The 27652-nt window shown below is 43.6% G+C and overlaps 1 protein-coding gene across 14 annotated transcripts in view; it reads left to right on the top strand.

Moving 5' to 3' along the window:
- The window catches only part of LOC137538869 (serine/threonine-protein kinase BRSK2), a 365619-nt gene that overhangs the window by 67897 nt on the left and 270070 nt on the right, over positions 1-27652 (top strand). For 12 of the 14 annotated variants that reach the window (XM_068261268.1, XM_068261257.1, XM_068261255.1 and 9 more), the window contains exon 3: positions 17112-17472. The exons of 1 other annotated variant lie outside the window; for it this stretch is intronic. In XM_068261268.1, the coding sequence (XP_068117369.1) occupies positions 17379-17472 (94 nt within the window). In that variant the 5' untranslated portion in view covers positions 17112-17378. Of the gene's footprint in view, positions 1-16898; positions 17473-27652 lie in introns of those variants that run through there. One more of the 14 variants, XM_068261256.1, reaches the window with a different exon arrangement.

The following is a 27652-nucleotide window of genomic DNA, read 5'->3' as shown; positions in this document are numbered from 1 at the left end:
AAAAATGATTGCTATTCTTGAATTGAACAGATATTTAAAAAATTGTATGGTGTCTGTGGCCACCTTAACTCTGTTGGCAGTTAAAAGTAGGAAAACCCATTTTTATTGTATGTTTTGCCAGACTGACATTTCACTTCAAATTGCATCTGTCTCAGGTTTACTTTGGTACACAGTAGTACTATACTCTACATATGCACTCCCCACAGAGCTGCAGGGAATCCAATGAGAATGCTGTGCACATTGAACACAGAGGTGTTGTCTATCACCTATAAACCTGGTACATGAAGAATGTGTAATAGAGGAAGAATCTCCTCATTCCCCTGCAGAGTACCTGCACATCATTCTTACATGTACCCACAGTTACATTGCCTAGGACCTGATATATGTTCTTTGTTCCTGTCTGTACCTTCTACAAGTACTCTTACCAAGGACTCGTTTTAGTCTATGACTAAAGGTATTAGAGGCAGAAGATCCGCCGGATATCCAGGTAACTGGTATTGTTTAAAAGGGAATAAATATGGCCTGTATCCCTCTGACTTCAGTTGTCTTTTAAAATTCCTAAGCGTTGACAGTTAGGAGATGCATTTCATGTTACACACTTTCAATTAACAAGATTGTAATATGCAAATTAGAGGAGTCAAAGAGTCGGAGGAATCCTGACCTGAGGAGTCGGTGGATTTTTTGTACCGACTCCACAGCCATGCATATGCTTGCCTTTGAACTTAACACAAATGAGCCAGCAATGCTGGTTCCCTTCCTGAAGAATTAGTTCATTGTGGCTATAGTAAATCTTCCCAGTCCACAAGTGCAGAGTATGCCAGAGGAGGAAACATGCTGCCTGCGTATGTATAGCTACAGTTTGGTGTCTGTCTCTCTCATTTCAAGTTCACTTTAAGCTAGCCATATAGTATACAATCGCACTGCCCATCGTCTTTCCGAGCGACATCATCAAGAACCAATGTCTAATGAAATGTCTAACTGGGCAATTCAGCAATGGTGAGATAAACATCTGTCTATTTAATCAGCTCTCTGAAGTCACGTTCTAGTGGAGATTGTGTTTTAAATGGAGATTAAGCATTTTTAAAGTTTTTGTTGTGCCCAAGTGCCCCATTTGGGGACAATATACCCCCCTCCCCCCCCCCCCCCCCCCCCCCCCCACACACACACACACACACTTTCTCCTTTCAGTGACCTTGTCACTCATCCTTGTAGTCATTTATGGAGAGATAAATTATGAGATAGTAAGTAAGGTGAAATAAATCCACAGAAAAGCTTTGTGAATTGGCCCCATTGTCTGTTGGGTTTTAGCTATGTTTGAAGCTATGTGCTTTTATGTGTGATATTTATTTAGTGTGTCTGATGCCCTCATCTGTGTGAAGAACCTGTCCTCTGCTCTTCATACTTTGCTGGAGTTTTCTAGTACCATTCAAAGTCTCAATGTTCCAGTGCCCCTGCCTTGTAACCCAGCACTGGAACCCAGTCCCAGCTTCCCAAGCCCCCTTCCCAAATGTATTCCCGTTATTTGTCTCTCTAGTTTTGTAGTGCTTAACCACTAGCCACGGCAGTATACCTACACCCTACACAAGACTGTTCCTGTTCCAAAGACGTAGATATTTGTCTTCAGATTCTCATGCTCAGCACGCAATCCACCCCCCCCCCCCCCCCATGTCAGTGTATTAGTGCACTGATCAAGATCAAAGTGCCTGTGATCAATGACCACCGGCATTATTTTAAAGCGATAATAGCTGAAAACTAAGAAATAATGAATTTTTAAATTTTTTTCTTATTATTCCCATTAAAATGCATTTAGAATAAAATAATTCTTAGCAAAATGTACCAGCCAGAGAAAGCCTAATTGGTGCCGAAAAAAACAAGCTATAGATCATTTTCTGCTGATACAGTGGCTTGCAAAAGTATTCGGCCCCCTTGAAGTTTTTCACATTTTGTCACATTACTGCCACAAACATGAATCAATTTTATTGGAATTTTACATGAAAGACCAATACAAAGTGGTGTACACGTGAGAAGTGGAACGAAAATCATACATGATTCCAAACATTTTTTACAAATCAATAACTGCAACGTGGGGTGTGTGTAATTATTCAGCCCTCTTTGGTCTGAGTGCAATCAGTTGCCTATAGACATTGCCTGATGAGTGCTAATGACTAAATAAAGTGTGCCTGTGTGTAATCTAATGTCAGTACAAATACAGCTGCTCTGTGATGGCCTCAGAGGTTGTCTAAGAGAATCTTGGGAGCAACAACTCCATGAAGTCCAAAGAACACACCAGACAGGTCAGGGATGAAGTTATTGAGAAATGTAAAGCAGGCTCAGGCTACAAACAGATTTCCAAAGCTTTGAACATCCCACGGAGCACTGTTCAAGCGATCATTCAGAAATGGAAGGAGTATGGCACAACTGTAAACCTACCAAGACAAGGCCGTCCACCTCAACTCACAGGCCGAACAAGGAGAGCGCTAATCAGAAATGCAGTCAAGAGGCCCATGGTGACTCTGGACGAGCTGCAGAGATCTACAGCTCAGGTGGGGGAATCTGTCCATAGGACAACTATTAGTCGTGCACTGCACAAAGTTGGCACTTATGGAAGAGTGACAAGAAGAAAGCCATTGTTAACAGAAAAGCATAAGAAGTCCTGTTTGCAGTTTGCCACAAGCCATGTGGGTGACACAGCAACCATGTGGAAGAAGGTGCTCTGGTCGAATGAGACCAAAATGGAACTTTTTGGCCAAAATGCAAAACGCTATGTGCGGCAGAAAACTAACACTGCACATCATTTAGAACACACCATCCCGACTGTCAAATATGATGGTGGCAGCATCATGCTCTGGGGTTGCTTTTCTTCAGCAGGGATAGGGAAGCTGGTCAAACTTGATAGGAAGATCGATGGGGCCAAATACAGGGCAATCTTGGAAAAAAACCTCTTGGAGTCTGACTTGAGACTGGGGCGGAGGTTCACCTTCCAGCAGGACAACGACCCTAAACATAAAGCCAGGGCAACAATGGAATGGTGTAAAGCAAAACATATCCATGTGTTAGAATGGCCCAGTCAAAGTCCAGATCTAAATCCAATCGAGAATCTGTGGCAAAATCTGAAAACTGCTGTTCACAAACGCTGTCCATGTAATCTGACTGAGCTGGAGCTGTTTTGCAAAGAAGAATAGGCAAGGATTTCAGTCTCTAGATGTGCAAAGCTGGTAGAGACATACCCTAAAAGTCTGGCAGATGTAATTGCAGCAAAAGGTGGTTCTACAAAGTATTGACTCAGGGGGCTGAATAATTACGCACACCCCACTTTGCAGTTATTGATTTGTAAAAAATGTTTGGAATCATGTATGATTTTCGTTCCACTTCTCACATGTACACCACTTTGTATTGGTCTTTCACGTGAATTCCAATAAAATTGATTCATGTTTGTGGCAGTAATATGGCAAAATGTGGAAAACTTCAAGGGGGCCGAATACTTTTGCAAGCCACTGTAAGTAGTGATAATGTTGTTGGAGAATGAATGGAAGGAGCGCTGAAAGGTGAAAATTGCTCTGGTCCATAAAGGGAAAAACCCTCAGTGGTGAAGTTTTTAATAACCACAGACAGGGTCTGAGACCACTGTGAGCCCTGAAAGATGTTGGGCTTGGAAGAGAGAGTGCGAACACAGACTAATGGCTTCATTAGGATTACTGGAAAAGTAACAGTAAATTATACACTTACTTACAGAAATACAAGACGAGTCAGGGCAGGTTCTGTCATGTAGCAAGGTGAAACACTTGCATCAGATGCAGAGATTACAGGAGCAGCATGTTTGTAATGTATGTTTACACTTACAGCATGCAGTTAAAATAGGAGGAGAAGCGAAAGGAGTGCGAGGCGAAGAAGTCATCATTGGGGAAAAGCAGCTTGTTGTGCTATATGAGGAGTCTGACTGTGAGGCCTGGCAGATCCCCTGACTTTCTTCAGTCACTATACCGCAATTTACTGCACACTCTTCACCTATAGCCAAGCCCCTGCGTGAACAGGAGACAGCGTTATGCCTACCTGACTACGGTTTCCCCCAGGACTTATGCATGCAAGGTATAGTAACTGAGGCCAGAAAGACAGAGGTACTACCAAAACCACAGAGAGTAAATGAGATAGCCAATAACAGTCCAGGGTCATACACAGCAGATCCGATGGACGCAGAACAGAGGAGGAGACAGAATCAGGGTCAAATACAATCCGAGGTCAAAATCCAGGAAGCAATCAAGAGAGGTCAGTCTGAGCAAAGGTCAATCCAGGCAGCAGTCGAGGGAAATCCAAGTTACAAGCAAAGGGTCAAAGTCCCGGCAAACGATCCACAGAAAACAGGCATCCAGCAGTAGCCAAAGCAATACGATATCACAGGCAATGTTTCAAATGACAGCATGGGTTTGAATACCACAACCATCCAATCAGTGGCCGGCGTCAGCAGTCACACCAATCACACAGCACTTTATACCTAAGTGTCAGCCGGTAGAGAGCGGTCAGCTGACACTACTACCTTTGCCGTCTAAGCTTATAGGATGGCCGCGCGTGCATATGCAACTGTCCTCGAGAGATGCCAGTCCGTTTCTGCACTGGAGAGACGTTAGCTGAAAAGCTGAAATAATGACGTTGGGTGTGCGGCGATGCCAATCCGCCCGCTCTGTCCACACAACCCAAGAAGAGCCAGCACTGGAAGCCATGGCAGGTGAGTTCCTTACATTACTTTCCAAGTTCCTTTTGACTTTAACCCATAACTCAGACATATAGGCCAGCCAATCCTCCAACACTGGAAGATTAGATGATGGAGCAGATAATGATGCACACTTAGCATGTAAACCTGTTACAATCTGAAATGGTGACAACCAACCAGATTATTGAAGGCAAACTCAGCAAAAGGAATAAATCTTGATTTATTCAGAAATATAACATTGCAAAAATTGTTCAAGAGTCTGATTGGTTCTTTCAGTCTGGGTGTTCGGGCGTTAGACCCTGAGAAAAAGGACAAAGAAATACCTAGGCAATGACAGAAACACTTCCAAAATTGTGCTACAAACTGTAAACCTTTATCGGACACAATATTCACAGGAATGCCATGTAGACGAAAAATGTGTTTGATGAATAGTTCAGCTAATTCTTTAGCAGATAGTAATTTGATTAGTGGTACAAAGTGAGCCATTTTGCTAAAGCGGTCAACTACTACCCAGATAACAGTAAACCCTTGAGAAGGAGGTAAATCAACTATGAAATCTATGAAAATGTTAGTCCAGGGTTTCTCAGGTACAGGTAGCGGTAATAAGGAACCGCTAGGAGCAACCCTTTAACATTTGCTGCGAGCACAAACAGTGCAGGCTTTTACATAAGCTTTCGTATCAACCCTCAGGGAAGGCCACCAATCATGTTGAGATAACAATTCCAACGTTTTCTTTGCACCAGGATGACCCACATTCTTAGAATCATGAAACTGTTGAAGAACTTGAAATCTAAATTGATGAGGAACAAACATTTTTTCAGGTGGCTTCCCTGGAGGTGGATCCTTTCAGAAGGGTTTTAGAAGGTCGGATAAATCAACAGAAAGAAATGCATTAGTCATAGCGGCTACAATGCATTGAGATGGAAGGACTGGAACAGGAGCCTCTGATCTAGCGTAATTAACCTCAAAGCTACGAGATAAAAGCGTCAGCTTTAATTTTTTTAGAACCCGGTTTGTATGTTATAATGAAATTGAATAGAGTCAAAAATAACGCCCAACGTGCTTGGTGAGGGTTCAGTCTTTTAGCTCCTTCAATGTACTCCAAATTTTTATGGTCTGTATAGACTGTAACTGGATGAGAGGCTCCTTCCAACCAATGTCTCCACTCCTCGACCGCCCATTTAATGGCCAATAACTCCCTGTTACCAATATCATAATTGTATTCTGCGGAGGAAAATTTCCTGGAAAAAAAAGCACAAGGATGTAATTTTTCTGGTTTGCCTGAATATTAAGAGAGGACCGCCCCTACTCCAACTTCAGAAGCATCCACCTCAACAATGGAAGGATGTGAAACATCAGGATGTGTAAGAACAGGAGCAGAGCAGAAGGCCTCCTTCAGCCCTTGGAACGCCTCAGAGGCCTGAGTAGGCCAGACTGAGGGATTCGCGGTTTTTTTTTTGTAAGGTCAGTTAATGGAGCAACTTTGGTAGAAAACCCTTTAATGAATCTTCTATAAAAGTTAGCAAAACCAAGGAAACGTTGTAATGATTTCAGATCATGGGGCTGAGGCCAGTCTAAGACTGCCTTAAAGGGGAACTGAAGAGAGAGGTATATGGAGGCTGTCATGTTTATTTCCTTTTAATCAATACCAGTTGCCTGGCAGCCCTGCTGGTCTATTTCTCTGCAGTAGTATCTGATTAAAACCAGAAACAAGCATGCAGCTAGTCTTGTCAGATCAGACTTATAAGTCTGAACCACTGAAACACCTGATCTGCTGCATGCTTGTTCCGGGGCTATGGCTAATAGTATTAGAGGCAGAGGATCAGCAGGGCTGCCAGGCAACTGGTATTGTCTAAAAGGAAATAAACATGACAGTCTCCATATACCTCTCTCTTCAGTTCCCCTTTAAGTTTCCAAGAATCCATGGCCAACTCTTTATCTGAAACAATATAACCCAAAAAGGAAGCTTGGGCATAGTACCAGGTAATAAGTCAATTGGACAATCATACGATCTGTGAGGAGGAAGTTCATCTGCAGCCTGTGGAGAAAAAACATCAATAAAATCATGATAGGCATGGTATGGATGGCATACTGAGCAACATTTTTTTTAATTTTTTTCAGAATGAATGGCCCCCACTTTCAGTGTAATCTCAGATGTGACAGACATGGGTTGACACAGTTGGAGTAGGGAGTCATGTGACACAGACATCTTCAATTAATGGAAGAGCAGGAATTCCTAAATTGTTGGCTAATTTCAGATCCATGAAATTCCCAGCATCCCCACTATCCACCAAAGCTTTACCATCAACATTTTCATCATTCCATTTAACATTAAATGGTAACAGTAAACAATGACATTTCTGAGGAAATACCTGACCGCATAGAAGAGTTTCCTCGATCTCACCTAGGCAATGAAGTTTTCCAACTTCTTTTCAGGACATGAGTCCTTTGGATCGTCTCCTGGCTTTTTATGCCAGAGACGATTTAGAGTAACCAATTTGCATTGGTTCTTCAGGCGAGACTGGAGGAGTGGGTACAGGGTTGGCAGTGAATTTACCAGCTTCTGAGGCTGACTTTTCTTGCCCGCATTGCTGTAGGCATTGGTCAACTCTAATAGCCAGTGTGACGGCTTCATCTAAAGTGGTCGGAGGAGGGTGACTGACCAGGTGATCCTTAACTGCATCTGAGAGACCATGCAAAAATTGGTCGAGAAGAGCAGGATCATTCCAGCATGAGGAGACTGACCAGCTTCTGAATTCAGCTGCATATTCTTTATCTGAATTTATACCTTGTTTTAAATTCATAATTTCTGGGCTGCAGTTACTGTAATGTCAGGATCAGAATAGATTATAGCCATGGCCTTAAATGATTCTGGCACAGAGGTGAGAGCAGGATGGGTCTGTGGCAGGCTAAATGCCCAAGCTTAAGGATACCCCTGAAGTAGGTAAATTACTAGGGCTACCCTTTGTGTCTCTGAAAAAATACATATGACAAGAGTTCATCATTACTGAACTTACTATGGTCACATTAGAACTTCTCAGGGAGAGGTAGTTTGGGATCAGGCAATGGGGCGGCTTCAGCACCTTGTGGAGCTTCTGGAGGATTAGCCGCAGCAGGAGTTGCCTGAGTGACAATGTCAGTAAGATGTCTGACAGCTTCAGTGAGTTGGTCAATTTGTCGTTGCATATCCTCCATAATGCTGATATAATGTGGGCCTGTGATAATGTGAGGCCTTGCAGATCCCCTGCCTTTCTTCAGTCACTATACCCCAATCTACTGGACGCTCTTCACCTATAGCCCAGCGTGAACAGGAGACGGAGTTACACCTACCTGACTACGGTTTCCCCAGGACTTATGCATGCAAGGTATAGTAACTGAGGCCAGAAAGACAGAGGTACTACCAAAACCACAGAGAGAAAACAGGCACAATACGGGATAGCAGAGAATTCACAGCCAATAAGAGTGCAGGGTCATACACAGCAGATCCGATGGACGTAGTACAGAGGAGTAGACAGAATCAGGGTCAAAAATCCAGGCAGCAATCAAGAGAGGTCAGTACGAGCAAAAGGTCAATCCAGGCAGCAGTCAATGGAAATCCAAGTCACAAGTAAAGGGTCAAAGTCCTGGCAAACGATCCACAGAAAACAGGCAATATCCAGGAGTAGCCAAAGCAATACGCTATCACAGGCAATGTTTCAAATGACAGCATGGGTTTGAATACCACAACCATCCAATCAGTGGCCGGCCTCAGCAGTCACACCAATCACACAGCACTTTTTACCTAAGTGTCAGCTGATAGAGAGCGGTCAGCTGACACTACTACCTGAACACACCCTCACAAGTTTGTCGAATGTACTTGAAATCAATGCCACGCGAGGCCTGCTCACTACTCATATGATCAATTATTGGCCGAAATGTATCTAATCAGTCGATCATGCTGGCTAGAAGATATTAATTGGTGGCAGGGTGGGAGCCGCAGCAGATCGACTGCCCATAATGTTGCACTGCATCTCACAATGCAACGTTGCAGTTAGATTTTTAATAGGTTTCCTGGTGATATCTGTTGAAAATATATGCCGACTTTGTGACAATAAAGGATCCCTTTCAGATCAGATTTGCTCTAACAGGGATCTAACTAATGGTTGAATATGGTGGCCATCTATAATTGTATGGCTACCTTTAACCACTCAGCAGCTTAGGGAGATGATGAACTGGGATAATTTCTTTCTACCTGGGAATACCCTCTCTGCTGACAGTTCCCTCCATGCTCTCTAGAGGCATCTCTGGATCATGTGACATATTTTCCCAACGGGATTTTCTCTGGAACAGCTGCATCAAATATAAAAATAATGTGAATCAAGGCATTTTTACTAACAATGAAAAATTTGGGAGGGTGAACTCACCGCCGAGCTCCGAAACCGGGCTCCCCATAGCAGCAATGCTGCGATGCGCACCCTGCGTATGGGTAATTCGGGGCTCTGGTGGTTGTTGGACCCCAAATTACATCTCCCTTCAAGTTACAACAACTCGGAATAGTATTTAATGCCGCCGGGGAGTTTTGCAGCAGCAGGGAGTCCAGGATTATCTTGTGGAGACAGTTCATTCACTTCTGTCTGTGTTCTCCAGCTGGAGTACTAATTTTTGTAACATCCTATGTTTTGATCATTTTTGCTGTTAGCAGTTGAAAATTTTATTATAGAAAAAAAATCTTGACCATGACTTCATACATCATGGCCTTGATTCACTAACCGGCGCTAAGCCAGTTAGTGTGCCTTATCTGAGGTTAGTGTGCCTTATCTGAGTTAGAGTGCCTTATCTGAGTTAGAGTGCCTTATCTGAGTTAGTGTGCCTTATCTGAGGTTAGTGTGCCTTATCTGAGTTAGTGTGCCTTATCTGAGTTAGAGTGCCTTATCTGAGTTAGTGTGCCTTATCTGAGGTTAGTGTGCCTTATCTGAGTTAGTGTGCCTTATCTGAGTTAGTGTGACTTATCTGAGTTAGTGTGCCTTATCTGAGGTTAGTGTGCCTTATCTGAGGTTAGTGTGCCTTATCTGAGGTTAGTGTGACTTATCTGAGTTAGTGTGCCTTATCTGAGGTTAGTGTGCCTTATCTGAGTTAGTGTGCCTTATCTGAGGTTAGTGTGCCTTATCTGAGGTTAGTGTGCCGTATCTGAGGTTAGTGTTCCTTATGTGAGGTTAGTGTGCCTTATCTGAGGTTAGTTGAGTTAGTGTGCCTTATCTGAGGTTAGTATGCCTTATCTGAGTTAGTGTGCCTTATCTGAGTTTGTGTGCACAAAGCTACATCGCGCACTGCACCGCGCACAGTGTAATGCGCAATCTTTGCGCGCGGTGCGACGATAACATAGCACACTGTATATGATGCGACTATAAGGTTGCATAGGATGCGACGATAATGGTGCACTGATGTGCCGTTTAGGTCACATCCTATGCGACCTTAAGGTCGCATCATGTACAGTATAGCGGGTGCGATGTTATCGTCGCACTGCGAGCAAAGATTACGCTGTGCGCACTGTGTGCAATGCAGTGTGCGATGTAGCTTTTTGCATCTTTTAGTGTGCACAAAGCTACTTAACGGGCACTAACCTCAGATAAGACACACTAACCTCAGATAAGGTACACTAACCTCAGATAAGGCACACTAACCTCAGATAAGGCACACTAACTCAGATAAGGCACACTAACCTCAGATAAGACACACTAACCTCAGATAAGGTACACTAACCTCAGATAAGACACACTAACCTCAGATAAGGCACACTAACCTCAGATAAGGCACACTAACCTCAGATAAGGCACACTAACCTCAGATAAGACACACTAACCTCAGATAAGGCACACTAACTCAGATAAGGCACACTAACCTCAGATAAGGCACACTAACCTCAGATAAGGCACACTAACTCAGATAAGGCACACTAACCTCAGATAAGCCACATTAACCTCAGATAAGGCACACTAACTCAGATAAGGCACACTAACCTCAGATAAGGTTAGCGCTGTAGTTTGTGCCCACTAAGTGATAAGGCACACTAACTGGCTTAGCGCCAGTTAGTGAATCAAGGCCCATATTTATTACCCAGGAAAACTTGTCTAGTGCCATAATTGTTATATATTTACTTAGATGTTTTTATAATGTTACATGTAACCAAACACATCTGGTTATTAGCCGCCCCCGCCCCCCCAAGAAAAAAAATCATTATAACTGAAGCATAGTCACCATGCTCCATTTCCCCCTTCACTGATAGGGTCTCCTCATTGTTGAAGAAGGACCATGACATTTTCTCTCACAGGCCTTTATGCAGTTCATTTTTCCCCTGAGCTTTCTCCTAAGAGATCATTTTTCATCTTAGCAACAAAATACCTTTCGGTAACTGGAAGCTGAAGAAGTCCTGAAAAATAGGTAAAATGTAATATCAAACTTGAATTGAGTTTTTTCGTACATGCTGGGAGCATAAAAGTCATTTTATTAATAAGATATGATGTCTTCTGCGAGAAAACAGAAAAAGGGCATTGAGATTCTGCTAGAATTCTTGTGAGATAGATGCATAGGCAAGTTCAGGGGGGCAGGGGGGGGGGTATTACAGCTGCCTATAATCACCCCTCAGACCAGGGCTGGTGCAGTGTCTGGGGACAGGCACAAGCTGAGACACCAGAATATCTGCAGGTATCCTGCAGCTCTCAGCACTGCCCATTTCTTTCCCTGCTACAGTTGACTTTGGATAGAACAGTTGCATGTGTACAGAGCATGGAGCAGCAGCGTGTGTACAGAGCATGGAGAAGCTCTGGGGACCTTAACAGAGCACAGAGCCAGGTATGAGCACAGCCTTGTGCCCCTGCTGGGTGAAAGCTTCACTTTCCTCTTCATAAACAATGTCGGCTGTTCTCATTATTATCTGTATCCAAACTGCTCATGATTGATCCCGTTGTCGATCGGGAGCAGATCGGACATGTCAAAAATAATCGTCAGATCCTGTCATTCGGACAGGAAATTGCATTATGTGTACCCAGCATGATGTCCTACCATATTATTATACTGTATTTTGCGTGGCTGAGAGAGACCTTTCAGGAATCCCCCCCCCCCCCCCCTGAAAATACTTGGTTTGGCCCTGAGTTGAGCCCTAAAATACAGCTCACTGTGCTCCTAAACCTTAATAATAAGGTCCTCAATGGTAAAAATGCCTTTGTGGTCTTTATAGCAGCAACTTTACTTTATCAGTGGAAAGGCTTCCACAAAATACATCCAGAATCCTAATGCGTCTGTTCATGCAAACTGTAGGAGTAGTTACCTTAAATGGAATTATATGATGTTTGCATCATGCTACTAACTTATATGTCAAGTAAAGGTTCCTCCCATGTACAGCTAATTACCCATGCTGTAAAGTGAGCCTTTCTGGATAGTCTTGTGGCAACGGTACTCCAAACAGTGCACAAAGCCAGAAATGGAGCAAAACTGGGGCGAAAGTGGAGTAGATGCCCAAGTTACATGTTTTCCTCATTATATCCAGCACTTTTGTCCACAAAATGCTGTAGACAAGTCTCATCTTAAGCTATCTGACCCTCAGTGCTCCTTTAGCTTTGTCAAATCTGATTCTGTTTACATAATCACTTTGTGAGGAAGGCTGAACATAATGGTACCTCCCCAGTCACACCTGCACAGGATCCCTCACATAAATGAAATAAAACAGCCACAAGAGTGGGTTTCTCTTACCACAAAAGAAAAGTCAGTGAAGAGCTGGAGGTATGGAAGGGCACATCCTGCAGTCTCTTCTTCTGTGGTGCTTTGGTCACAGCACTCCCCTAAACACAGTTCAGACTTTAAGCCTCATCTACACGGGTAGATGAGGCTGCGATCCGGTGGCTCGATTAGCCGCCGGATCGCCTCTTCCGCGTCCCCGCTCGCCGCGCGTGCGCCGCATTCGAATCCCCGCTTGTCCCCGCCGGCGCGGCTTATCTTCCGCTCGATTCCCTGCCATTGTCCCCTCGCGGGGAGCGAGCATGGAATCGGCGGTGGGGAGATCCGTCCTGTCGGATCTTATCAATCGAGCCGCATCAGCGGTTCGATTGATAAGGAACATCGCGGCCGCATCTACGCGTGTAGATGAGGCTTTAGGTTTTAAGCCTGGTACACAACATGCACTTTTCAGATCCTATTCAAGCAAGTGATCAGATCGATATTCAGATTTGACTTTGATCAGATATAGAAGAAAGCTAGTGTACACATTTTTCAGATTGGATATCGATTGAAGATGAATTGAAAGAATATAGACACATGTGTAGCCTGTATTTCAATTGATATTTTCCAGCATGTCCAATCTGCCTCCGATCTAGACAAATATCAATTCTGGGCTTTGGATCAGTTGCTGGCAGTCTGTAGGATGTATACAGTGGGATGCGAAAGTTTGGGCAACCTTGTTAATCGTCATGATTTTCCTGTATAAATCGTTGGTTGTTACGATAAAAAAATGTCAGTTAAATATATTGTATAGGTGACACACACAGTGATATTTGAGAAGGGAAATTAAGTTTATTGGATTTACAGAAAGTGTGCAATAATTGTTTAAACAAAATTAGGCAGGTGCATAAATTTGGGCACCATAAAAAAAAAGAAATTAAATCAATATTTAGTAGATCCTCCTTTTGTAGAAATTGCAGCCTCTAAATGCTTCCTGTATGTTCCAATGAGAGTCTGGATTGTGGTTGAATGTATTTTGGACCATTCCTCTTTACAAAATATCTCTAGTTCATTCAGGTTTGATGGCTTCCGAGCATGGACTGCTCTCTTTAACTCACACCACAGATTTTCAATTATATTCAGGTCTGGGGACTGAGATGGCCATTCCAGATTGTCGTACTTGTTCCTCTGCATGAATGCCTTAGTGGATTTTGAACAGTTTTTATGGTCGTTGTCTTGTTGAAAGCACCAGCCCCAGTGCAGCTTCAGCTTTGTCACTGATTCCTGGACATTTTTCTCCAGAATCTGCTGATACTGAGTGGAATCCATGCGTCCCTCATCTTTGACAAGATTCCCAGTCCCTGCACTGGCCACACAGCCCCACAGCATGATGGAACCACCACCATATTTTACTCTAGGTAGAAGGTGTTTTTCTTGGAATGCTGTGTTATTTTTCCTCTATGCATTACACCCCTTGTTATGCCCAAATAACTCAATTTTAGTTTCATCAGTCCACAGCAATTTATTCCAAAATGAAGCTGGTTTGTCCAAATGTACCTTAGCATACCTCAAGCGGCTCCATTTGTGCTGTGGGTGGAGAAAAGGCTTCCTCTGCATCACTCTTGCATACAGCATCTCCTTGTGTAAAGTGCGCCGAATGGTTGAACGATGCACAGTGACTCAATCTGCAGCAAGATTATGTTGTAGGTCTTTGGTCCTGGTCTGTGGGTTGACGCTGACTGTTCTCAAGATTCGTGGATTCTGTCTATCCGAAAATTTTCTTGGTCTGCCACTTCAAGCCTTAACTTGAACTGAGCCTGTGGTCTTCCATTTCCTCAGTATGTTCCTTACTTTGTTACTTTGGAAACAGACAGATGAAATCTCTGAGACAGGTTTCTGTATCCTTCCCCTAAACCATGATGGTGAACAATCTTTGTCCTTAAATACTCTTTCTCAAAATTGGATTCACCTCTGTATGTAGGTCAGGGGTCACTGAGCTTACCAAGCCAATTTGAGTTCCAATAATTAGTTCTAAAGGTTTTGGAATCACTAAAATGACTAATTTTATTTAAACAGCTATTGCACACTTTCTGTAAATCCAATAAACTTCATTTCACTTGTCAAATTCACTTGTGTCTCCTATATGGTATATTTAACTGACTTTTTTTATCATAACAACCAACGATTTATACAGGAAAATCATGACGATTAAAGGAAAACTTAAGTCAGAAAAAAAAAATGACATTTACTCACCCGGGGCATCCCTCAGCCCCCCGAAGCTGGATGGTGCCCTCGCAGCCCCGCTCCGATCGTCCTGTCCCTGCCGGCGGCTACTTCCGGGTTCGGCGACAGCCGCCGACAGGCTGGGAACGCGGCTGATTTTCCGCGTTCCCAGCCGCTATATCACCCCTCTATGCTGCTATAGCAGCATAGAGGGTGATATAGCAGCATAGAGGGTGATATAGCAGCTGGGAACGCGGAAAATCAGCCGCGTTCCCAGCCTGTCGGCGGCTGTCGCCGAACCCGGAAGTAGCCGCCGGCGGGGACAGGACGATCGGAGCGGGGCTGCGAGGGCACCATCCAGCTTCGGGGGGCTGAGGGATGCCCCGGGTGAGTAAATGTCATTTTTTTTTCTGACTTAAGTTTTCCTTTAACAAGGTGGCCCAACCTTTCACATCCCACTGTATATATAGGGTAGACAGAAGCTTTAGTTCTCGTTCCCACTATACCCGCTGCAGTGCGCAATTCGGCAGCATGTATAGTGTGCGACACGCAAGACCGGTAGAAGTCCATAGACAGCACTTCTGCTAATCCCATCATATGCGCTGCAGCGCGATGCGCTATTGCACTGCTGCATATATTTTTCGAGAATCACAGCGCTGACTCATTGTAACAAATGGGATCAGCAGCGCAGATGGCATGTGATCATAGGCGTTGCTTTCCGATCGCATAGCCATCTGTACTAATTGATGTGAACGAGTACTTAGGGATTTATACATTTTGGGAAATGCATGTGATATGATGGGATAGAGCCGTGTGCAAATTATTTTGCAAAAAGAGCAGTGTGCAAATTATTTTGCAAAGTGTCAATAATCGTAAAAATCGAACATAAGATAATGTTTTAACTCTTAAATGGACTAACATCAGTTTTTATTACTATGTTTCTATTTGGTAAATTTTCCCCGCCCCCTAACCTAGCTTCATCCAACACGCACACACTCACTCAAATCAAAGATAACTTTATTGGCATGAACAAGATTCATACAGGCATTGCCAAAACAAGGGCAAGGTGGTGGGGTAGGGGTACAATGGCTAAGCAGTCTGAACATTTTTAGGTTTATAGTTCCTTTATGCTCCTTTCAGTATGTGGCATGCTGTGACATAGTTTTTCAGCGATTGTCACTGTGGATTCCTCTTCTTCCAGTAGGATGTATATTTTTTCACCACACTCACACATCTACATCCTTCTTAAAATAAGAAGTAATATGATCGTCACCAGAACTGGTGATAAAGCCCTCAGAAGATCACTAGTTCTCCCAGTGTCACATGCAGCAATGGCAGCTATATTTGTCACAACCTGTTTGTAGAGTCCCTTCCAGCGACATGCTTGTCAGAAGTGTTCTCTGGATGCAGTGACTCTCGGCACCAAGTTACCTCTGCACCGTCAGCAGAAAATTAGGGAACTCACTGAAATTTTCCAATGTCGTCTCACTAATCAGCGATGGTCTTTATCAGTTGTGTTCTCTAGTAATTCTTATTTGAAATCAGCTGTGTGTGAAACTGCCTGGAATCCTGAAAAATCAGATTATTCTTTTATTTGTGGTATAAATATGAAATATCCACAAAGAAAAAAAAATGAAAGCACTGTAAAGTAATTTCTTTTTTTTTTTTGTTTGTTTTTTCTTCTTTCAATTTAAAAATGAGAAAAAGTCTATGTGATGGTTTCTCTGCTATATCAGATAACATGCTGATGGGAATATAGGGTTTCACGTTTCTTTTAGGACACCCATCATATATTTCTTGCAGCGTATTCATCTTTGTTCATGTTACTATCAGACTTTAAAGGCAGCTGGCTGCTGTGTATATTTCACATTGTTCTTTGTAGAGACCCCCCTAATTGTGCTTTGTTTGGATGGTGTGTGATTACAGAAAAAGCAGTGCTTTAAAACATCAGTGTCAGTTTTACACAATAAAATAAACAGCACTTTGTTTTCTACATGATTAGAACAAACAGCCCACTTGTTCTGCTTCATTCACTTTATTGTGGCTTTAATTAAATCGCAGCGATGTTGCCTAGAAAACATATTAAGATACAATGTTGCAAGCACAGTCACACATCCCTACACACAAGGTAACCCCCCCTCTCAGTCCAATTAAAATGCATCCTTCTGCCACCAACCAGAAAACAGCTTTGCATCTACCAATCCTAGTCTGGCTAACATCCCAGCTACAGAGGGATGCATGCCCCCCCCCCCCCCCTCTTCACTCCCCACCTCTAGCAGTGAGCGTGAGGATTGATCAGCAGGTCCCTGCTGAGCTGCTTGTATGTAACACGGCAGCATCCACACCATGCTCCCTGCTCCTTAACATTGTCCTTCCTGCCCCCAAGCCTTTATCAATACAGAATTCTGTATTTCTCATCATAAGAGCAGGAGAGGGATATTTTTTTTGTCACTGGGGTGTGTTTCTGATTTTTTGTTTCATTCATTGCATCCAGCCTCCAGAGGTCTGCAATCAAGACAGGATATACGACAAGACAAGGTCCAGCAGACAAGAGAGAAAAGCAGGTCTTTATTGATGGTGAGGACCAAAAAGATCTCAATTGGACGTCACAAGAACGGACAGGTTTATCCAGCAAGAGAGGGGGGGGAGAAGAAGCAAAGACAGCCATCCCCCCCTCCCTCTCCATCCCCAGCCCTCCTCCCCCCTTTCCTCTTGAGGATTTTCCTTGCATCTGGATCCCTGTGGAAAGAGAGAACAGAAGATGACCACGGTTGGGAAAGATGGTGGTGGAACGCCGCACATGCAGTATGTTGGCCCATACCGGCTTGAGAAGACACTGGGAAAGGGGCAGACAGGTGGGTACTGCCGGAAACAAAGATGTAGGAGGGAGAATTGGGTGGGAGCTATGCATGATTCTGTGGGAGGACCTGTCATCAGAAATTGTCTTCCTTTAGAGGAGAGATGCTTTCTATAAATTGTCAGAAATCTAGAGGCTGAGTTGACAGGACAGCTGTTAAAGGCTTATGGGCCTGCTTTCATCAGAGATGAAACGGGGTGGAGACAAACCTTATTTAATCAGAACATATAGCAACTTCCCATAGGTTGTATCATAAAGGACAGCAGTATTGCCTAGATGTCACAAGAGGACACAGCTAGGCAATGGATGAATGTCACCAGAAGGTTCGCTGGTTACCAAGCATTATTTGCAAGTTGTAGAAGAATTCAGTGAGGAATACTCTAGGAACAGAAGTCCCAGCATATACCTAGAAATGCACTGTCATTGCATATGCTTTGTCTGTGCATAGTTGTGTGCTTGCAGCAGTCCTGTGTTAGTGACCTATATCCAACAGCAACTGAATCAAAACTTTGCTGTGGTGTGTATATGACAAACAGCAATGCCTATACACATACTGAGGCTTTATTTTTTTATTAACTGATGGCAAAGAACACACTGGAGCTTACTTATTAATGGAATGTAAAGTGCAGTGACAAAGTCTAGTAAACCATAGTAACCAATAAGATTTTAGTTTGCTGTAGTAAGAATGACGAAGGATGAATCCTTATTGGTCCTGATGTGTTACTATACTCTGCGCCTAATATGCCTAAAAGTGTGGTTTCTTCTGAAATGGTTTATTTAACACTTGCTGATGAAATATCATTTCTGTGTGTTGTAATGTGAAAGTACTGATTGACACCTGACATTTCATAGGTGGATTTTTGTGAATGAAAATGATAGCCTATATAAATACATCATAGTATACTTCCTCAGTCACATGACATGAAAGAGCACAGGTAACACTGCTGCCTTTTAGATTTCTGTGGGTTGAACTAGAGGATGATCTTCTCCTGCATATTAGGCCATCACACCCCAGTTCCGATCACACTGACGTTTGGTTCAGAGGTCACAATTGTCTTTGTTGACAGCAGTGGTGCTGACCTTTTTAGGGGCATGGCTCTTGCATCATTTATTACCCTAATATACACTGTCCATGTGGAATAATTTCTGCATTTAGCTTACTATATCTAGGTGAATGAAGCACCTGTTTGATTGCAGCCTCATATTGTCATATTATATACAGCATTGTATAGTAATGCACGCCAAGTAACTAAACAAATGTAAACAGCCACTTTTACAGTGGCCACTGCATTACTGATACTAGAATCTAATATAAGTAACATGCACTTGCATTGCCATCAGCAAAAGTGAAAACCATTGCTAAGTAACGCAATCAGCATTGCTTACACCCACTAACACACAGACACAAACCCCTGCGCACACACACACACACACACACACGCACACACACGCACTACACACATACACACTACACACATACACACTACACACATACAACCATGCACACACACTACACACACACACACTCCCCTACACACACACTCCCCTACACACACACACTCCCTTACACATGTGTACACACACACACACACCTACACACACACACACCCCTACACACACACACACACACACACACTCCCCTACACGTACGCACACACACACATACACACACACACTGCTTACTATACCATACACATTTGCAAGTTCTCATCCTAAATGACTATTTCAGCCACATTTTCCAAATGTGTACGCGTGTCTCCTGATGTCCATCAGTCACTTTTTAGCGTACACTGGAGTACACTGGAAAACCATGTTTGCTTGGTATACATACATGATCTTCTCAAAAAATTAGCATATTGTGATAAAGTTTATTATTTTCTGTAATGTACTGATAAACATTAGACTTTCATATATTTTAGATTCAAATATACACAACTGAAGTAGTTCAAGCCTTTCATTATTTTAATATTGATGATTTTGGCATACAGCTCATGAAAACCCAAATTTCCTATCTCAAAAAATTAGCATATTTCATCCGACCAATAAAAGAAAAGTGTTTTTAAAACAAAAAAAGTCAACCTTCAAATAATTATGTTCAGTTATGCACTCAATACTTGGTCGGGAATCCTTTTCCAGAAATGACTGCTTCACTGCGGCGTGGCATGGAGGCAATCAGCCTGTGGCACTGCTCAGGTGTTATGTATATATATACGCTATAGCAGCATAGAGGGTGATAGCAGCGGCTGGGAACGTGGAAAAACAGCCGCGTTCCCAGCCTGTCGGCGGCTGTCGCCGAACCGGAAGTAGCCGCCGGCGGGGACAGGACGATCGGAGCGGGGCTGCGAGGGCACCATCCAGCTTCGGGGTGCTGAGGGATGCCCCAGGTGAGTAAATGTCTTTTTTTTTTTTGACTTAAGTTTTCCTTTAAGCTCATCCAGAGTGTTGGGTCTTGCGTCTCTGAACTTTCTCTTCACAATATCCAACAGATTCTCTATGGGGTTCAGGTCAGGAGAGTTGGCAGGCCAATTGAGCACAGTAATACCATGGTCAGTAAACCATTTACCAGTGGTTTTGGCACTGTGAGCAGGTGCCAGGTGGTGCTGAAAAATGAAATCTTCATCTCCATAAAGCTTTTCAGCAGATGGAAGCATGAAGTGCTCCAAAATCTCCTGATAGCTAGCTGCATTGACCCTGCCCTTGATAAAACACAGTGGACCAACACCAGCAGCTGACATGGCACCCCAGACCATCACTGACTGTGGGTACTTGACACTAGACTTCAGGCATTTTAGCATTTCCCTCTCCCCAGTCTTCCTCCAGACTCTGGCACCTTGATTTACGAATGACATGTAAAAGTTGCTTTCATCCGAAAAAAGTACTTTGGACCACTGAGCAACAGTCCAGTGCTGCTTCTCTGTAGCCCAGGTCAGGCGCTTCTGCCGCTGTTTCTGGTTCAAAAGTGGGTTCATGCTTCCATCTGCTGAAAAGCTTTATGGAGATGAAGATTTCATTTTTCAGCACAACCTGGCACCTGCTCACAGTGCCAAAACCACTGGTAAATGGTTTACTGACCATGGTATTACTGTGCTCAATTGGCCTGCCAGCTCTCCTGACCTGAACACCATAGAGAATCTGTGGGATATTGCGAAGAGAAAGTTGAGAGACGCAAGACCCAACACTCTGGATGATCTTAAGGCCGCTATCAAAGCATCCTGGGCCTCCATAACACCTAAGCAGTGCCACAGGCTGATTGCCTCCATGCCACGCCACATTGAAGCAGTCATTTCTGTAAAAGGATTCCCGACCAAGTATTGAGTGCATAACTGAACATAATTATTTGAATCTTGACTTTTTCTGTTTTAAAAACACTTTTCTTTTATTGGTCGGATGAAATATGCTAATTTTTTGAGATAGGAAATTTGGGTTTTCATGAGCTGTATGCCAAAATCATCAATATTAAAACAATAAAAGGCTTGAACTACTTCAGTTATGTATATTTGAATCTAAAATATATGAAAATCTAATGTTTATCAGTACATTACAGAAAATAATGAACTTTATCACAATATGCTAATTTTTTTAGAAGATCCTGTATGTACCTGCACAGGAGCCAGCAACTCACTCCCCACCTCCATAGAGCAGAAAAAGCTGATTGGTAGAGTCTGCAGAGCGTGGATTAGCATGTTTGTAGAAGTAAAGGCTGTCCAAACTGATCAACCATTATTTCCTATGTGTGTACGGGCTTTAACTCTTCTCATCTCTGGTGCTCTTCACTCCTCTGACCTCATTCTCTCCCCTCACCCTATGTCTTTCTCTCTAAGTTTCTCTCCCTATCCCTCTCACCTCTGTCCCTCTCTCTACCTCTCCCCCTCCTTTTATCTACCTTAGGGCCCTTTTACACTTAATCAGTTGCTCTCAGTTAAAACGGAAAGAAAACTGATTTTCAAAGTAAGTCCAATGTTTTCCTATGGCACCTTTCACACTTAACGCGTTTTAACTGGAATCTTCTTCCCAATGCACTGCTATGGAAAAAACGCGTACCAACGCGCACTAACGCACACTAACGCATACCAACTGATTAAGGCCTCGTTCACATCATTTAGCGCAGATGGATGTGCGATCGGAACGCAACGCGTCCGATCGCACACCATCTGCGCTCCTATGCGCTGCGCTGCAGATCCCATTCATTACAATGAATGGGATCTGCGCTGCGATTACCAAAAATGTGTGCAGCACACGATAGCGCAATCGCGTTGCCACGCAGCGCATATGATGGGAACGGTAGAAGGGCTGTCTATGCCCTTCTACCGTTCTTGCACGTCGCACACTATACGCGCTGCCAAAATGCGCACGGCAGCGTGTATAGTCTGAACGAGGCCTAAGTGTAAAAGGGGCCTCAGTCTCTCTTTTTTCTCCCTCTATCCCACCTGTGCCTTCTCTCTCCTCTGGCCTCTCCCCTCATCATTTTCTCATTCTGTCTTACCTCTGCCTCCTCTCTCTCTTCTCTGTGACATCTTCTAATCTCTCTCTTATTGTCTCACCTCATCTCCTCATCTTTTTCTTATTCTGTGTCACCTCTGCCTATTCTCTCTCCTTATCTCTCTTCCATTCTGTTCTCACCTCTGTCTTCTCTCTCTGGCCTCTCTCCTCATCTCTTTCTCATTCCGTCTCACCTCTGCTTTCTCTCTCTCCTCTGGGACCTCTTCTTATCTCTTATTCTCTCACCTCATCTCCTCATCTTTTTCTCATTCTGTTTTAACCTCTGTCTTCTTTCTATTTCCTCATACCTCTCTCATTCTGTCTCACCTCTGCCTTCTCTCTTTCTCCTCTGGCCTCTCTCCTCATCTCTCTTTCGTTCTGTCTCATATATACAGAAAAATATGGAGCATGTGAAGGGTGCTGAGTCCTGGGAGAAAGTGGGGTGCCATATAATGGATAAGGAGTCTGCATAGATTTTTAGATATACAGATCTGTCTCCTCTGGACCCTCTCTCTCTCTCAACATCTCTCCATTGTCATACCTCTGGCCCTTCTTTCTTACCTCTGTCCTCATTCCGAGAACAGTCCAGACTGCAGAAGCCTCATCTTATTAGTGAAATCGCCATTCACAACTGATGGAAATGATATCAAGTACTTATCAAAAAACTGCGATATATATATGGATAGTCAGTATATGAACATATTATAAACATTATAAGTATTATAGTTACAGTTTGTCCTTAGAGGTGCTCCCAGAATGCTGTGTGCAGAAATATTGGTATGTACCCATGGAAGCATCTGCATAAGTGGAAGTGCTGCAGCATAATCAGGAATATTTCAAAACATGCTCAGGATGTTCATTCGTATTCCCATTTGGGAAAAGCCCCAAATGTGAAGGAGCACTAAAATCAAGCCATACACATGTCCTACCTATGGTAGCCCAACCGATGGTTCCAGCAAACCCACACGTAACACACTTATATGGCTATGAACCTTACAAAGTATATGTTCTGCGAGTGTCCACTGATGGCAGGTCCATGTTCTAGTAACGAGCAAAGGAACAAAGTGACAAGGAGCAAGTATTTACAGTATAAATTATTGATTTCCATTGGCCACTACAAGCATTCAACACCCAGAGACAGCTATGCATAAACTCCAACCCAGTTGAGCAAGGTTTTGACAGATATTACACCTTTTTCAGCATCTGTGTCTATAGTTTCTGGGACCAGAAACACACAGATGGTTGTATGAACAGGCTCAAAGCATACCGTTCCACAGACATCATGTGGGCATTTCAAGCCTGAGCCTAACTATGCTATGAGTTTAACTTTAAGAATGATGTATGTAGATGATGAATAAGCCTCGTACACATGTTAGATTGTACTTGGCCAAAGGCGATAATTTGCTGCCATCTTGGTTGAGATTCTATTATGCATATTTTTGCCCCATAATGTATTTTATTCATCCACCATGGCGGATCACTAAATAAACGGCATTGTTTGTATCTGTTTCAGGACCAGTTCTACCTAAAATAGGGTTCTAAGGCAAAAGTAACCTAGGGGGACCACCCAGAACTCCCCACCAAGTTAATTGTGCTCTTTGTGGCCCCTGCACAGTTTTTTGGCAGCATAGCAACTCACCTGCCCTAGCGGAATCCTCCATTAGTCCTTGCGCTGTCTTCATCCTCACAGGGGCACCTCTTCTCAGGTCATGTTATTACATAATGACAAGCACCGGGTCACAGAGGATGTGGCCAGGCGAGGATGAAGATGACAGCGCATGGACCAATGGAGCACCACACTCCCAGGACAGGTAAGATGCTATGCTGCCAAAAACCTGGGGGGGAGGCAACACTCCGAGGCCCTAAGGCAATTGCACAGGTAGCCCCTATAGTAGCGGCGGGCATGCTGTGTGCATCTGGAAGTTGTATGTGTATTCACCACCCATCGTCCCTCTACCCCTCTCACATTATTTGGCTGAAGCCACAAAGCATGTCTCTCTCTATTGGGCTCGTTCTCTAAACGGTTGTCCGAATGATCAATTGATGATAATATGAGGAGGCACTCTGAACAAGGGAAGGTCAGTTTTATATTGGTTGCTGTGAATTACATAAATCAATTAAAGTGTACCAGAGACGATGTATAATACAAGTTTTATACATACCTTCCCCCAGCCTCATGCGCACAGATCGCTCCCAGGCCACCGTCCTCATCCTTCTGTGTCACTGGTACCGGGTCCCGTAACTTCGGCCAGTCGCGCCCAGCCTGTGCAAGAAAAGTAAGCTGCCAAAGAGATATACGGGAGAGCGCAGTTCTCTTGCACAGACTGACCGAAGTTACGGGACCCGGTAGCGGTGATACAGAAGGCTGAGGACGGCGGCATGGGAGGGATCTGTGCACATGATGCTTGGGGAAGCCCCAGGTATGTATACAACTTTTATTATACATTGTCTCTGGTTTCCTTTAAGGCCTTAAAGCTGCAGTTCAGGCACTGTTTTTCTATGAGCATAATCGAATATTTTTTAATTATGCATAAATATTTTTTTCAAAATGTAATTTTTGCAAAAGAAAAAAGAATAATAGCTGCTACAGCAGTTTACATATATTCAGCAACCCACAGCTGCCTGCTCACGCCCAGTCAACCTGAAACACTCCCCCGTTAGTCACATGTGCATGCAGGGTGGAGACTGATGCTCTGTCAGCTGAAGCTATGACTCCTGACTCCCTGCTGACTCCCAGCTTGTAGCTTCAGACTAACTGTGTGTGTGGGGAGGAGGGCACTCTCCAATGACCGACTAATGTCTTCCTCACACATAACATTTTTCTGTTGTAAGGCTTCAGGATTTCTCTAGAGCTGCTCACCATCTCTGACCTCTCTTAACCTCATATGTGATACTCATCTTGGGAAGCCTCTGCAACCTAAATAGGCTTCCTCCATCCTCCTTTGCAGGCCCATTCCAGGGCTGTGACCCCTGAAAAAGAGCTTGTCAACACTTGTCCACAGCTCACACATGCACTCTAGTGCGGGCCCACTCGGCTTTCTCCAGAAAAAGCAGTGCCGAATCAGGCTCGTTCTGCAGTGCATATGTGAGCCTGCACAGTAGCATGGACCTGATCAGGCTCAGCTACTGCCGTTGGAGACCAAAAAGCTTGGTGCTACTGGGCAGAAAAGGCATTCTTCGAGAGTCCCAGTGCTGGAGTGGCTTGATGTAGGAGGACAGGGAAGTCTTTTTAGGACCTAGAGGCTTCCCCCTCCCGCAGTAAGTATCAAAAACACTGCATTGCAAACCTCCCAGGTTTGCTTTAAGGTGTGTAGGTTATTACCCTTGACTTCAGCACCTGATTGGGGTGGCGGGACTATGACCTAAAGCTTCTAGACACACTAATTTTCTGTTGGGGTTCCTCCCCTTATCCTTTGGAATTCACCCTCCACCGCAAGGCAGCAGTGCTAGTTTTGTTCGACCCTGGGTTGCTTTGACCCAGTACTTGCTTTAGCTAGCCAGTGTTCCTTGTTCACTCACCCAAGGAGGCTTCTGATAGGAGACCAGGAACTCCACACAGTCTTGGCTTCGCTTTAGCCACCATGCTCACCGTTCCTGTTAGACTTTCACGACTACTGTATTGGCATAAGGCCCACAAAGTCCCCATCATACTTCACCCTAACAGAAAATCCCTTACTTGCCATCACCCAGGTCCCAGGAGGTAGCGAGCTTGGAACCCATACTACATGGTGGTGGTAAAATTGGCCAGTCATTAGCCAATAAAAATTGCATGTGTGTTTTAAACATTACATCTTCCTTACTAAATGCCAGAAAACGATATGCCCTACCTAGCATGTTCATTATTCCCTTACTTCTTAGATAATACGGGTTATTTAGGCATGGTCCTCGCGTCAAGGCTTGTAACTGTTGTAGTAAATGTATAGTTTTCATATTGCTTGCGTGTATACATTAAGAAATTTACAATATACCCCACACCATTCAATTTTCATAAAAATTCATCAGAAAAAAAATCAAGGAAAATATTAAAGGAAATTTGATGAGATTTCTTGAATGAATAAAAAAAAATCTTTTGATTTTTCTGTACAACTAATCGTTTTTATTGATTTGGATCATTTTATTGTATCGTGTCAGTCCCCACCTTTACACTGGTTTAGATCGATGTCTTTCAAGGCACAATTTGACGAGTGACTTGAGCCTGTGCATAGACAAACGTGAGCAACTTGCTTACAGGGAACTACAGGCAGGCTTGCAGAATGGAGGAAATAATTGCACGAGGAAGGCAGTGAAAGGGTAAATTCTCATTGTGACAGCAGTGGTAGCGTGCATGCTTGCGTGTTACCATCCGTCATACGAGGGAACAATAGCTACAGCTCAGATCTTCAAGGGCTTGGTGATGGTAGGGGGGAAGTGTCCAGGCAGGGGAAGGAATTAGAAGGAACTGATTTTTTTTTTTTATTATTTTGGAAAGAGAAGCAGGTGTTAGGACCAACCAGTGCTTAATTAGCCAGAGGGTATTATTCTGCTGAGACTTTCAGGCAATGTGAAAATGATCCATATGCCCCCCTTCTGTCAGTTCACACACACAAAGGCAGATGACCCTCTCCCCCGGCACAAAGGGGAAGACACAGCTCTGCTACATCACAGTTGATAAGAAACACTGACCCTCTAGTAATTGACAGCAGACTTCATAGCAGCTGCACATTTCTCATCTACCTTATTTAGCAACCTAAGAAAAAAAATAAATGTCTACAATAATGTACACCATTAAAGAAGGGTCTGTGGCCAATACTGTGCCGTTAGTGGGATTTTCAGTCTATTTACACAACCCCTAGTGGAGCTTACACCTTTCAAAGCCATAGTGACTCACACAATCTAGGGCCAATTTCGTCATTAGTCTGTCAACCTACCAGTTTGTTCTATATTGAGTAAAATCAGGCAATCCTGGACAGAAAAGACTATCTCTGTTTAGACAGTGCCCTAGTGGGATATGAGTCAGAAACAAGTCTGTGCCACGATCATAACTAATAACTAAGTACAATGGTGTGTGTTTGTGCTGTGCATGCGTATGCACATGCTTTGTGGACCTTTGTGGACCTGAACTCTTACACAGGACAGAAGGAAAACAGAGAGAAATACACCCTGTAGGTATTTAGAGAGTTTAGCCCTTTTAATTCTCCCTCATTTGTGTCTAATCACGCTGACGTGTCTACTCACGTTCTAATCAAGTGGTAATTTGACATCTCCACTGTCACATGACTGCCATGGCAGAGATGGTAGATAAGCTCATTTGAAATCACAGGCTATTAACAATATCTCTGCTACCATGAAAGCCGTAGACACACTGCAGATGTATTGCAGGATTTGTGTCAGATGTCATAAAGAAATGCTTTCTTGTTTAAAGGTTATTTTGCTGTTGTGTATCTTTTAGAGCAGAGAGGATGTTCTGAGTTCAGGTCCGCTTGTTGTACATCCAGTAAGGTATAATTAGGAGCTGCCCCAGACATAATCTTATTTTTGTGGCACTGAAGTTATGTAATGTACTCTGTGAATCTGCATAGGAAGTCTGTCCCATGGATTTGCCTTCCTCTGTGTATGTAAGAATTACCTTTTTGTACCCCTGAAATTCCCTCCTGTGTCCTGTCTCCATTGCTGCCGGTGTGCCTGTATCCCCGCATCATTACGTAGTCATGTGACATTCA

The sequence above is a fragment of the Hyperolius riggenbachi genome, chromosome 11 (genome assembly GCF_040937935.1).
Source record: "Hyperolius riggenbachi isolate aHypRig1 chromosome 11, aHypRig1.pri, whole genome shotgun sequence".
Classification (NCBI taxonomy): Eukaryota; Metazoa; Chordata; class Amphibia; order Anura; family Hyperoliidae; genus Hyperolius; species Hyperolius riggenbachi.
Note: the sequence above shows the minus strand (reverse complement) of the source record. Positions and strands in the feature narration are given on the sequence as shown.